Source organism: Nelumbo lutea, chromosome 1 (genome assembly GCF_056320005.1).
Source record: "Nelumbo lutea isolate HS-2025 chromosome 1, American lotus-T2T, whole genome shotgun sequence".
Classification (NCBI taxonomy): Eukaryota; Viridiplantae; Streptophyta; class Magnoliopsida; order Proteales; family Nelumbonaceae; genus Nelumbo; species Nelumbo lutea.
In genome coordinates this window covers 62,242,114-62,254,707 of record NC_142684.1, presented here as the reverse complement: position 1 = coordinate 62,254,707, position 12,594 = coordinate 62,242,114, and the positions used below count along the sequence as shown (strand labels likewise).

The window sequence follows — 12,594 nt, the reverse complement described above, 5'->3', positions numbered from 1 at the left end:
TTCGGGGGACAAGTGGCCAAATAAAGGTGAAAAGCGCAAAAAGGGCAAAACGTGGGATTTGGAGGCGGTCTCATCTCATCTCATATGCATTTGTTTTTCCAAAACCAGGGGTAGGCAGGCTGATCTCTAATATAATAAATATTAAATAATAGTTTCCCATCGATGACGATGACACGCTCGCTAGTCAGTCAGTCTCTCTGTGTCCGTGGGTGGGGATCTGCTACCATGCACTCCCTACATTTCCCAACAAACCCATTCATCAGTGTATATCCATGGGAAAATGTTCCCAATGTACGGCTGGAGTGGTTAATTGGATTTGTTGGGAGCGGAAGATTGGTAGCAGGTCTGAACTCTCGCTGCGTTGGTTTCCGTGGTGTGGCCTGTGTTGTGTTGTGAATAACTTAATATATAATATTTACTTACAAAAAAACGCTTATCCGGAAGAATAAAAGAAAAAAATTAATCTCAAGTGGTGTGGCCTGTGTTGTGACTTGTGACTCGCTTTTCCTATTATTTTATTTCCAACAAAGGGAAAAAGGGAAGGGGGGGCCTAAAGTAAAGTAAAGCCTAACTTTACAGGAAGAAAAAGGTGGGCCTTGCCTGCTTGCACTTTTATCCCAAGTTCCTCCACCACGACACACCACACCACACCAGACCTCCGAGAATCTCTGGACGATTTCTTCTTCTTCTTCTTCTTCCAGGTTTTATGCAAAAATTCTTTGCAACAAAGCTTCGTAACCTTCCGAGCTCCTGTTCTCCCCATTCTGTTCCCGTCATTGCAGGTGTTTCTCTCTGTTTTCGTTCCAATCTCACGCTTTGGCTTCTCTTTTAAGGTAATTCTCTCAATTCTAGTATTGTTTTTTACATTTTCGATATTCTTCGTTTTTTCTTCAATTTTTAGAACGGAGTTGATGGTTTCTTTTTTCAATTTTTTTTTTTTTAATTAAGGAGTTCGAATTCTCATCGGCACATAATTCCTTTCTTTGTTTCATCCGATTTTTGGTTTGTTCGACGACGAGGAAACCGTGTGACAAGTTGTTGTTTCATTTTTGAGGTGTGCGGTGTACCGTGCACATTTTTCTTGGGAAAATATTTCGGAGTTTCAGGCGAACAGTTTCTCTGCTTGTTGTATTTATGATTTACTGGAATTACTGAAGGAGGAGATTCTGATGTAAGCTTTCTCGAGAAGTTGTTGATCAACTGTGATGGTTTTCTTGTGATCTGAGGGAATTCTGTTAAACCTCAAGTTTTCAAGTATGAATTTTGATAGGCCAACAATGTAAACTATGTAGTTGAAGTCCTTGTCGGCTTTTTTTCTTTTTCTTGTTTGAGTTTTTCAGTTTCAGGGTGGCTTTGAACCGTCAGCTTGTGTGCAATATCTAATCTTTTGTTCTAATGATAAACAATTAAAGAAGAGCTTTTGAGGGAGAAATTTTCAGTTTCCTTACATTTAAGAAAGAATCCATTAATTAAATTCTTCCTTTTTTTTTTTTTTTTTTCGCTTTGAGAAGAACCGGATCTCTTTTATCCTTTATTCCCAGTATTCTCGTATATTTGGTTTAAAAATTTCTATCGGGGTAAGAGAAGGGTATGGTTGCGTTTAAATACAATTGTTCGAAGATCTTGACTTCCATCGAGTCTTTTATAAATAGCAGTTTTCTGGTCTATTTTTCTCTCTCGTCTCCTCCTCCAACTACCTTTCCTTTTTATGTTAAGAAAGATTCTTGTTTGTACCCTCTCCCCCATTTCTAAGATCGATGATGCTCGACAATTTTTTATACAAAATTTTTTCGAAGCATTCATGAACTTTGTTAATGGGTAAAGATAATGCATGACTGCATGTATCATATCAATACAACTTCTCTGAGGGTAGTTCATTTGCCATTTTCTTGATCGGAGTGTTTGGTTACATTTTTTGGAGTGTTGTTGCCTGGAAAAGTGTGTAGACAACAATTTTCTCTTAACATAGATGAAAATAGTCATCAATCAATCTTTATTTTTTGTACCTCCTTTTAAACAATAAAATATAACTCTACAACTGTAAATTGTCAGCATTTAAAGTTTCATCCTCTTGTTTTTGTTCTTTATACTGATACCATTTTCTTTTGTTTTCTGCAAACTGTTTTCTCTTGTTACAGGGTTATTACTAAATTTAGAAGGTTGTAGACACATTCAGCAGGATTGTGGTTCTTTCAGACAGCCTATTTCAGTGAAATAGTTATTATCCTGGTAACACACTTTTTGAAGTGTAGACCCTATTCAGGCTTCCCCTTTGGTTGGTTAGCTCTGTTCCTAGGGAAAGGAGTCACTGAAACATGGGTCAGCTTTGCGATTTCTGTGGGGAACAAAGATCCATGGTATACTGCAGATCTGATGCTGCTTGCTTATGCTTGTCCTGTGATCGAAATGTTCATTCTGCCAATGCCTTATCAAGACGTCATTCAAGGTCTCTATTGTGTGAAAGATGCAATTCCCAGTCTGCCATAGTTAGATGTGTTGAAGAGAAAATCTCACTTTGCCAAAGTTGTGATTGGAATGGGCATGGGAGCTCTACCTTGGGTTCAGCACATAAAAGGCAAACAATCAACTGTTACTCTGGCTGTCCTTCAGCAGCAGAGCTTTCTAGGATCTGGTCATCTATCATTGATTCCCCTTCTATAGACAATTCTAACTGCGAGCAAGAATTGGGTTTAATGAGCATTGATGACAACAGTATCAGTAACCGTTGGGGGACTCCTGAAGATAACAGCATGATTGACCTTGCTGGTGACAATATACTGAATGAGCTGGAAAATATGGATAAATTTGGAATTTTGATGGGATCATCTTCAGTGCCTGCTCCAAACCCCATTCCTTATGATGTAGATCAGCTGCCTGGTTCCATGGGTTCAACCACACCAAAGGTGATTTACAGCTTTGGAATATCTATTATCTAAAAGGTGCAACAACTTTGGAATTTGGAGGCCTCAGGTCCCAAAACATGTGCTGCATGGACAATCGAACTTTTACATACAGATGTGCATTGCAGACATCCTGTGGAATGGGACCCATTATTCAATTGGTTCAACATGAGAGGTTTCCCATGCTAAATTTTTGGGACTGATTGGATATCCATATCTTTTCCTAGATTTTTTTTTTTGGATTGTTCTATGTTTTCCTGTTCTCTCCCTAAATTATCCTATCGATTAAATGCTTACGTTTATATACTTTTACTTATTTAAGACATAATGGACTTTACATGGGGAAATCTCTTCCTCAATTAAATTCTTTTTCCTCCTCATGAGTGGTATTTTACTGTGTTTTCATTAAATGATTTGGACAGCCCTTTCCATGCATGTGAAACTGCATTATACTTAGGGTCTTACCTAGATTTACTCTTTTTCATAATGCAATGCATGCCGATGTTGTTGCTTCTTTGCAACTGCATTCACAGCACAGAAACCAATATCATTCAGACTTCTGAATGACATTTGAATAAAAAGCTAGTTGGTGTTTAGCTTATGATATTTCAACAACTAAAAGCTTAGCTTAACGAAACAATGCTACCTGGTGTCACTATTGGCATGTGGATAAATGGCTACTTGGTACTTTTGTTGAGACACAAATAAAGGGAATACAAGTGTACAAGAAAAGGCCACGCCAGCCTTTAAAGAATGTAACTAACAGCCAACCACTAGAACAAACTAACTAACAAACTAGACAAGTGGAGAGGCGGGTATAACAGAATTGTAACAGCAGTATATAAATAAGGAAAGGAAGCTAGGAGGGGATTATCGATTTGGGAATACAATCTCTCTTTCTCTCTCTCTCTATCTATCCATCAATCTCTCTCTCTCTCATTCAGGAGGCAGGCTCCCTCGAAAGAGTCCTTGAGTTAGGCAGTTCCTAACAAGTTGGTATCAGAGCCAAGATGCCAAGCACAAGGTCATCTTCTATGGAGAACAAAGACAAGATCATGGAAGGAGAAATGCAAAGAATAGTGGTTGACGTGAAAGAAATCAAAGAATTTGCATCCTTGCTTGAACAACTGGCATAGGCACCACCTGCGTCGAACCCGGAAGAGCGCAGTGACACCAGTCATCGAAGCGGATCAAGAACAACAAGAATCGAGTTTCCCATCTTTGCAGGGGGAGATCCCACATCCTGTCTTCTGTGAACAGAAAGATACTTTGATTACCATGACACACAGGGACCTGATCGTGTCTCATTAACTTCTGCACACCTGGAAGGAGACGCGATCGTCTGGCACCAGTGGTACCGGCGACGGCACCCAAGAGCCGCATGGGTAGATTTCACCGACGCCTTAACCATGTGATTTGGAGTCTCGGCCTTTGAGAACTATGATGAAAGCCTCGCTAAGCTATAACAGACCAGCTCTGTCCAAGATTATCAGATGGCGTTCGAAAGATTAGCTGTGCGTGTGCAAGGTTGGCTAGAAAACGCGCTTGTTGGCAGTTTTGTTGGTGGACTCGGGGAAGAATTGCGGCTGGAGGTAAAAGCCATGCAGCCCACCACTGTTCTTGAAGCAGTAGCATTAGCTCGACTACATGAAGACAAACTGAATCGGGCAAGAAGGATTAATCAATCTCTAGGAGCTGTGATCATAACAGGTATACCAAACCCAAAACCAGGTATCTTGGGTAAACCGGAGCCCAGATCAGGAGTAGGAATCACAGGCAAGGACGCCAACTCTGGTTTAGGCCCCGGCTCAGCCAAGAGGTTAACTTGGGCTGAGATGCAAGCCCGACGAGAAAAGGGCCTTTGTTATGCATGTGAAGACAAATTCGGGCTAGGCCATCGTTGTAAGATCCTTCAAGTTTTCTTCCTTCAACCTGAAACCGAATATGTCGAGAAATCAACAGACATTGAAGAGCCAATGGACAACCAAGAATGGAGGCAATGGACAAAGGAATACCCGGAAGTATCCCTGCAAGCCTTGATCGGTCTTGCTTCTTCTCAAACTATGAGAGTAACCAGACTGGTACAAGGACGCCATGTGTTAGTTTTGATAGACAATAGCAGCACTTTCAATTTCATTACCCAAACATTGGTCAGACAACTAGGGATTCCGGTCCAACCATGTATAGCCTTTCGGGTGCACGTAGCTGATGGGAGCAACCTGGTGTGCGATAGTACGTGCACAGACTTAAAGATGAAGATACAAGGACATGAGTTCGAGGTAGATCTACACCCCCTGGAAATTAGTGGAGTAGATGTAGTTCTCGGAGTCCAATGGTTAAGGCAACTAGGGCCGGTGATATGTGATTGGGCCCGCCTCACCATGGATTTTCAAGTGGGCAACTCACAGGTGCATATTCAAGGGCAGCTGTCCAAGGGTCCAGGACCCATTAGTCTCGCCTCCCTAAGGAAACAGGCAGCAGACCCAACCCACATCATATTAATGCAGATAGACTCCCACGGGAACGACTCCATTCTAGCCCAAGGAAGCAGATCTGAAGAAGGCTGCACACAACTACAGCAGCTACTTCAGAAGTTCTTAGTGATTTTCCAAGAACCTAAGGAACAGATTTCAGGTGGATACGCAAAGGGAATCACATCGAACCAGAGGCATTGGTGGTGGTATGGTCAGGTCTCCCAATTGAGGATGCAACTCTGGAACCTTACTTGGATTTACAGAATAGATTTCCACATCTTGACCTTGAGGGCAATGTCGCTTTCAAGGGAGGAGGGACTGTTGAGACACAAATAAAAGGAATACAAGTGTATAAGAAAAGGCCATGCCAGCCTTTAAAGAATGTAACTAATAGCCAACCACTAGAACAAACTAACTAACAAACTGGACAAGTGGAGAGGTGGGTATAACAGAATTGTAACAGCAGTATATAAATAAGGAAAGGAAGCTAGGAGGGGATTATCAATTTGGGAATACAATCTCTCTTTCTCTCTCTCTCTCTCTCTCTCATTCAGGAGGCAGGCTCCCTCGAAAGAGTCCCTGGGTTAGGCAGTTCCTAACAACTTTATTATGATATTTGAACAAGTATAAGCCTGATTTAAAAGAAAAGAGCCATCAAATATCCAATTATTGAAATATAACACCATCTCCTAGCAAGTAAGTTGAATATTCCCTACAATGTAACAAGGACACTCCATTTTTGAAATTAGATGATGTCTGATATCATATTGTATCCATGTGCCAGAAAATAACTGCTTTATTTAGGTGGACAATTATATACTGCATGTCTCTAATTTTTAACAATTTTTGTGCTTTTAATGTTTTAAATAAACCAACTTACTACATATTTATGCTGCATACATTGCAAACAAAATTGTTTTAATAAGGTTTCTCATAATATATCAATACATTGCACATGTGGTCAGATTTTACATTCTATTTAGACTGTACTTGTGAGTCAATTTCACAGGCACTACTTCCATTTCCTATCTCAGTCACTTTCTGAAGAAGAATCTCCTGAAGCTCAAAATATTAATTTTGTTGACAATTCTTGTGCACTTACAGTTATTTAAAATTTTAAGAATTGAACTTAACCTGGAGTAGCTTCCCTCCAGATTTTGCAATGGGCATCTTACATGCTGTGGAGTGGCTTGTTGCTAAACCTGTGATCATGTTTTACAGTTGGCTTTATCTCTTTTATGCTACAAGGTTATGATAGCTTCCTTTTTCTGTACATGGTTAAGGTAAATGTGTGTGCAAAATTCTTATGAATTTATCTTTATTGCATAGAATGATGACTCTGTTTAGTAAATGAGACAAAAAGTAGGGAATAATCTAGTTACCTTCCAATTGTACTCAAAAAAGTTTTATATCCCTGTTTTTCTTAAGTAAATGTGGAAATCCTTCTCCTATCCTTGCAGCTAAGCTGTCCTGGAACAAAGGACCTAGGACTTGGTGAAGGTGATGATCTTTGTGAAGATTTCAGTGTCTCTGATGTTGACTTAAATTTCGAGAACTATGAAGAGCTTTTTGGCATATCCCAAAATCAATCAGAGCAGCTCTTTGAAAATGGCGGGCTTGACAATCTGTTTGGAATAAAGGACATTTCTGGTGCTGATTCCAACTATCAAGATGATTTTGTAGCAGAGGTTCTCTCCACAACCCATTCTTCTATAGTATTGCATTTTTTCTTCTTGTATACTGTTATTTATTATGACTGTTGATGTTTGTAAAGGAGCTTCAAAATTATTGGGTGCATATCAGGTTCCATGCTTTCTTGACAGTTAAGTATGTCAATAGTGTGGTACATGTCAGGTCCATTTTGACTTGACTGGACTAGACCCTGACTCTACTCAATGGAGCAGGGTGGGGTCTTTTTTGACGAAAAGACACCTGGGGGTGGGTGGCTGGGTAAGATAATATAGTGCATATAGATCTAAGGAAGATATTTAGCAAGGTCTGCACATGTAATCTAAATCTAACCTGAACCTTGACAACTCCTCTGCTAACCTGAACCTGAATATGGATGTATCAGATAGGGGCACAGATAGGTGTATTGTAAAAATGAAAATAACACATTGATTAGATTATACTGTTTTTATTTAGAAACTTTAGGTAGGTTCGGACATTCCATTGGATCTTTTTCTTGTAGCTTAAGATATTTTCTTAAGAAAACGTTGACTGAACTTGTTTCTGGAGGTTGAGATCTTTTTATTGTATCTATTTCACAATACATTATTAATCAAATTCAAACTAAGAAATTGATGGTGAGCCATGAAAGCATGAATTGACAAATAACTTGAGGTCAAAATGGATAAATCTAAACCTGAAACTCTATTGGATGCATATTCTGAGTTGTTTGGGCACTAAATATTTGCAGTGAAAAGTAACTTTTTCATCTCCACAAAACCCCAAGAAAGAAAACCAGTAATTTAGAAGCAGATTAGTCAAATCTGGGATTTTTGTATTTTTTTTATTTATGGATATTAGGGTCATTGTCTTAAATCTTCAGTTGCTATTTCTGATTATTTGAGTCACTAGTAGTCTTTTAGTAAGACTAGGGGTTGGTTTTACATACTACATGAGTTAGTTTCCCTAAATCCTAATTGGATATTAAGAGTCATATGTGGCGTTTGGTAAAACTGAACTCTGATCTCTGAGAAAGCAAAACAGATTTGAGTGTGGCTTCAGACTTTGAATAACAGTTTGCTTTTGTATCCTCTAAATGTAATAGAACTGTGTGAATATATCTAAATGTAATAATATCTGAAAAGAGATTGCTTTACATATTTATTCTTAAAAAGTTTTTTTTTTCTTTTTTTTTGTGAATGGTAAATAAAATGCTTTACTATTTGCCCTGTGCCAGAAAACAAAGAGAAAAGTAAAGGAGATATGGCGAGAGAGAGAGAGAGAGAGAGAGAGAGAGAGAGAGAAAGAGCCAATACTTCAGCTCTAAGCGAGTCCCCCAAACCTATTGGACCAGAATACAAAGCTAGGGTTTTTCCTTCCACATCTCTAAACACACCCCCTATTCCAGAAGGTCTGGGGTTCCCAATAGAGCTGCCATCAAAGTTCAGTTTGACATTACACTGCATAGGAGGGGACCAAACTGCTTGTATGGTAGGTGATGAAGTAGAAGACCTTGCTAAAACACTCCAGCCTCTAAACAAATCCGTCTATAGAGACATCCTTGAACAGTTCAAGAATTTTTGTCCAATGTACTGCCTTGATGGTGATCCCTTCAATAACTTCGGGAGCTGATTTTTCTTTCCCTTGGAAAATCCTATTATTTCTCTCTTCCCACACTGCCCACAAGATAGCTGCCCTTGTTCTCCACATCACCCTTCCTTTCTTCTTTGGTTGTCGGAAAAAGCTAGGGTGAAATAAATCCACTACGCTTGTGGGAGGAGTCCACCTATACTTAAAGAGAGAGGAGAACCAACCCCAAATTAGAGCACTAAAAGGACAAGAAATTAATAGGTGATTCACCGTCTCACCATTCCTCAAGCAAAGGCTACAGACATGGGGTGACAGCACAAATTTGGTCTCTTTCTTTGAAGCACTTCCAAGGTATTTATTTTTTGGAGAACCACTTCCCAACAAAAAGCCCTTACTTTTGGGGTGACTGGAGCGCTCCATACTTCTTTAACAGGAAAGGAAGAAAAGCTAATATTACGTTTTCTGGGTGACATTTATGAGACTTTTTCCTTAAGTTGTATCCATGACCAAATTGGGATAATACTTGCAACTTTATTTTGATTGGTAACATATCAAATGCATGGTAATATTTTAGGCCTGATGCATGACTTTCATTTTATGACATGCAAGCCAGAAAAGGAGGAAACTACAAAGCTTCCTCTAATTATTATTAGATATAGCTCTGGTGACACACCATGCTTTGTTGGTTGCAGATTGGACATCTTGCCAGAAGATTGTATTTATAGAATCAATGTTCAAGGAACAGAGACTTGATTTTAGCTAATAACTTTGTTTTTAGACTTTTATTGGTAAAGAGTATCATTAAAAAGGGCATGAAACAGCAAAAAAAAAGGTTTTATTTTTAACTACAACCCTACCACTGTTTGAACTTAGTCAACTCTTCAAGTCCACTGACTTGGTAACATTGCCTTGTGAATAGTACTAACAAAATGTTTAAACTATACAGTTAAGACTTGGTAGGTGCATTCTTGCATACTTTTTTTGTCATATGTACATTTTCAGTCACAGATAAATAATTATACGGGAGATGTTGAAATTACTATAACAGGAGTCTAAATTAATTGAATTGATTGAATTAGCATTGAGTTGGGTACAAACATGACTGAAATTTATAGAAGGGTTACTGCAACTTGGTAGCACTGGTTAGTAGCCCCCAATCCTCCCATAGCTATAGACTTAATTCTAGACAAAAATTATCCCATTTACAAGTGCAAGAGACATATTGAAGTAATTCTAGCCTTTGTTCTTTTTCTCTTTCCATATTCTCTAACATAGATTTTTATTATGCATAATTATAGCCTTCTTTAGTTGCTAACTTGATTTAAAATTGCTTTATTAAATACTTATTATTATAGTGACTTTTTAAACATTGAAACTAATATATTTAACATACCATTATATTTTATAGATTTGCCATATTTTGAAGGAAGCTTAATGTTATTAATAAAGAGAATTGTTATTTTTATTTTAAATTTACAAGGATGGTGATTGGTATATGACACTTGGTGACTAAGCACTTCACTGTCGCCTAGAGTTGCCTATAATGTCATAACAACTATGATAATAATGTTTTTGAGAAGATTAGATTTCTACTTCTCGGGTCTAATTTATAGTTTGCAAACAGGGTTAGTGCAATTTATCATCTTTTAGAATATAAAAAGAAATAGGCAATCATGTCATGGAAACTAATAATGGATTAGCACTGTTTATGAGATGGTATTAAATGTAAAATGAACTTATGGAATGGACATCTATGTTCTTTCCCAGGGGACGTCAGTTGGAAAGATACAGGCAATGCAGCCTACTTGCAGCAATGCGGCATCTGCTGATTCCATGATGAGTGCAAAAACTGAACCAAACCTTTATTATCCACCTAGGCAAGCTCATTCTGGACTCTCAATTTCATTTTCTGGCATGACTGGAGAAAGTAGTGGTGGAGACTACCAAGATTGTGGAGTGTCCCGAGCACTTCTTATGGGTGAGCCACCATGGCATCCTCCCTGCGCTGAGAATTCATTTCCATCAACTAGCAGAGACAGTGCTGTCATGCGCTATAAGGCAAAGAAGAAGATACGGCAGTAAGTGTTGTAAATAGGGCTTAATTTTCATGCATATGTTTTCTTGTTCGATAAAATTTGGTTTAGAATTTATACACATTTTCTATGGAACAAGAACATAGGTACAAAAAATTCAAGAATATGAAGAGATAGATATTTCATGAATCTCTGTCAAACAGGTTTGAGAAGAAAATAAGGTATGCTTCTCGCAAGGCAAGGGCTGATGTAAGAAGGCGTGTGAAAGGGCGATTTGTTAAGGCTGGTGATGCATATGATTACGACCCACTATGCCAAACCAGAAGCTACTAAGAGTACATATCAAACCATACCCTGAAAGAAAGAGATACCGATCCCCCCTGGCTTTATGTAATGACGAATTGTTTTGTTGTCACAGGTCGAGGTGGTGAGATAATAAACAGGCGGATGTTAATGACGGGCTTTGAAACTAAGAGATAAATAAGTTTCAGCCTTTCATCACGAGCCAGTGGCAATGTTTATTCCGACAAAAGACACTGAAACTGCTCTTGCTTCTATACGACTTGAAATCTAAGGGTTGTAATTACCTTTTTTCCCCAATGTTTTCCTTCTTCTCGTCACTTCTCATTGGCCAGGATTTCGGCTGTTACACCATAGCAAGATGTGTGACGGTACCTCGGCTGCGGGTTTTTCATGGTTATTTTATTTTATTTATTATCTGAGATATGTAGCACAGGATCTTCTATATACGTCATTGAAGGCGAAAGACAGATTTGTTTTTATCATTTCATGCAAGGGGGACCATGTAGATATTACTGTAAAGAGGGAGGAAAGAAAGAGGACAAACTGGTTTTGTAACTTTTTGGTTTTAACTGGGAGTTCAAACTGGTTTTGTAGCTTTTTGGTCTTAAGTTTTAATTGGGAGTTCAGGACCTTGAAGGAAGGGGCCCTGAATATATAGGATTCTTAAAATTTAGGTTTCCTTCTTTTGCCAGTAACATGTTTATCTAGGTAAATGCAAATGCAGTTAAGACTTTCCCAGGTAAATGCAGTTAATTTATCAAAAAAAAAAAGTTCTTTTGCACTAACCATTTCTTTTGATATCACTTTTACCTATGGGTTGTGTTGCTGGTAGGGGCATTTTAATCCTACATCTGAAAGTGCAATAATTATATTAAGAGGGGTATATTGGTATTGGTGAATTTTTCTTTCCTTTGAACTTTTGAGGGTAATAATTACATTAAGAGGGGTATATTGATATTAATGAATTTTTCTTTTCTTTGAACTCCGAATGTAGAGAATTTTGTTCTGAATTTTAAAATTTGAAAATGATCAAATATTCATTTTGACTTTATATATGAGAGTTTTTGTGTATCTTTTTGGGAGTATCATTGGAAAACAAAAAGTTGTATGATTGCACTTATAAGAGATGAGAGTAAACAAACATCCAATTTTATCTTAAAGTTAAAATAGAGTTAAGATGAAATGAATAAGCCCTGATTTATACACCTGTGAAAAGGATGACACTTGTTGGAGGAGCGGGAGAGAGAATTTAAAAATTTATCCAATGTAAGATGCATTTTCGTTGACCCTTACAGTCTGCAAAAGAATGCAGGTTGACTAACTTCCCCTATCTTTTATGGTGCAAAAGAACAGGGCCTTATTGTTTGTGTGTATTTGTCAAATACCAATGGCTTTCAATTTCCCTTGTTTGCAATTACAACTGTATCTAAAATGTAGGCAAAATTTATGGTGGACAGATTATACTTTAAAGCATTTAATATGGACCAACGATAGAAGATCACGTCACAATTGACTTCTTTAATGTTGTTAAAGTTGGAGACACCCTATTAAATCTTAAAAGAATATATCTTGTGAAATGTGAATAAATGAAAAGTATACCATGTGAAGTTGAATATTTCTTTAATG

The 12,594-nt window shown here is 38.0% G+C and overlaps 1 protein-coding gene across 2 annotated transcripts; it reads left to right on the top strand.

The window, feature by feature from the left end:
- The first annotated feature begins 435 nt into the window (after window positions 1-435).
- LOC148874862 (zinc finger protein CONSTANS-LIKE 9-like) lies at window positions 436-11,637 on the top strand. Of its 2 annotated transcripts, XM_088965595.1 has the most exons (7): window positions 545-833; window positions 949-1,171; window positions 2,139-2,903; window positions 6,835-7,062; window positions 10,400-10,710; window positions 10,869-11,000; window positions 11,084-11,637. In XM_088965595.1, the coding sequence occupies exons 3-6, from the start codon at window positions 2,316-2,318 to the stop codon at window positions 10,996-10,998; spliced, it is 1,257 nt and encodes a 418-aa protein (XP_088821721.1). In that variant the 5' UTR covers window positions 545-833; window positions 949-1,171; window positions 2,139-2,315; the 3' UTR covers window positions 10,999-11,000; window positions 11,084-11,637. The 2 variants fall into 2 exon arrangements, with proteins under 2 accessions (XP_088821720.1, XP_088821721.1); XM_088965594.1 differs by lacking the exon at window positions 949-1,171 and having other exon boundaries at window positions 436-833.
- The last annotated feature ends 957 nt before the right edge of the window (window positions 11,638-12,594 follow it).

Bases quoted from the DNA above. Each gene is read 5' to 3' on its own strand.
- LOC148874862 (XM_088965594.1), top strand. From the start codon at position 2,316: ATGGGTCAGCTTTGCGATTTCTGTGGGGAACAAAGATCCATGGTATAC. The intron at 7,063-10,399 runs GTTCTCTCCACA...GTTCTTTCCCAG, and splicing joins AAGATGATTTTGTAGCAGAG to GGGACGTCAGTTGGAAAGAT. The intron at 10,711-10,868 runs GTAAGTGTTGTA...TCTGTCAAACAG, and splicing joins GCAAAGAAGAAGATACGGCA to GTTTGAGAAGAAAATAAGGT.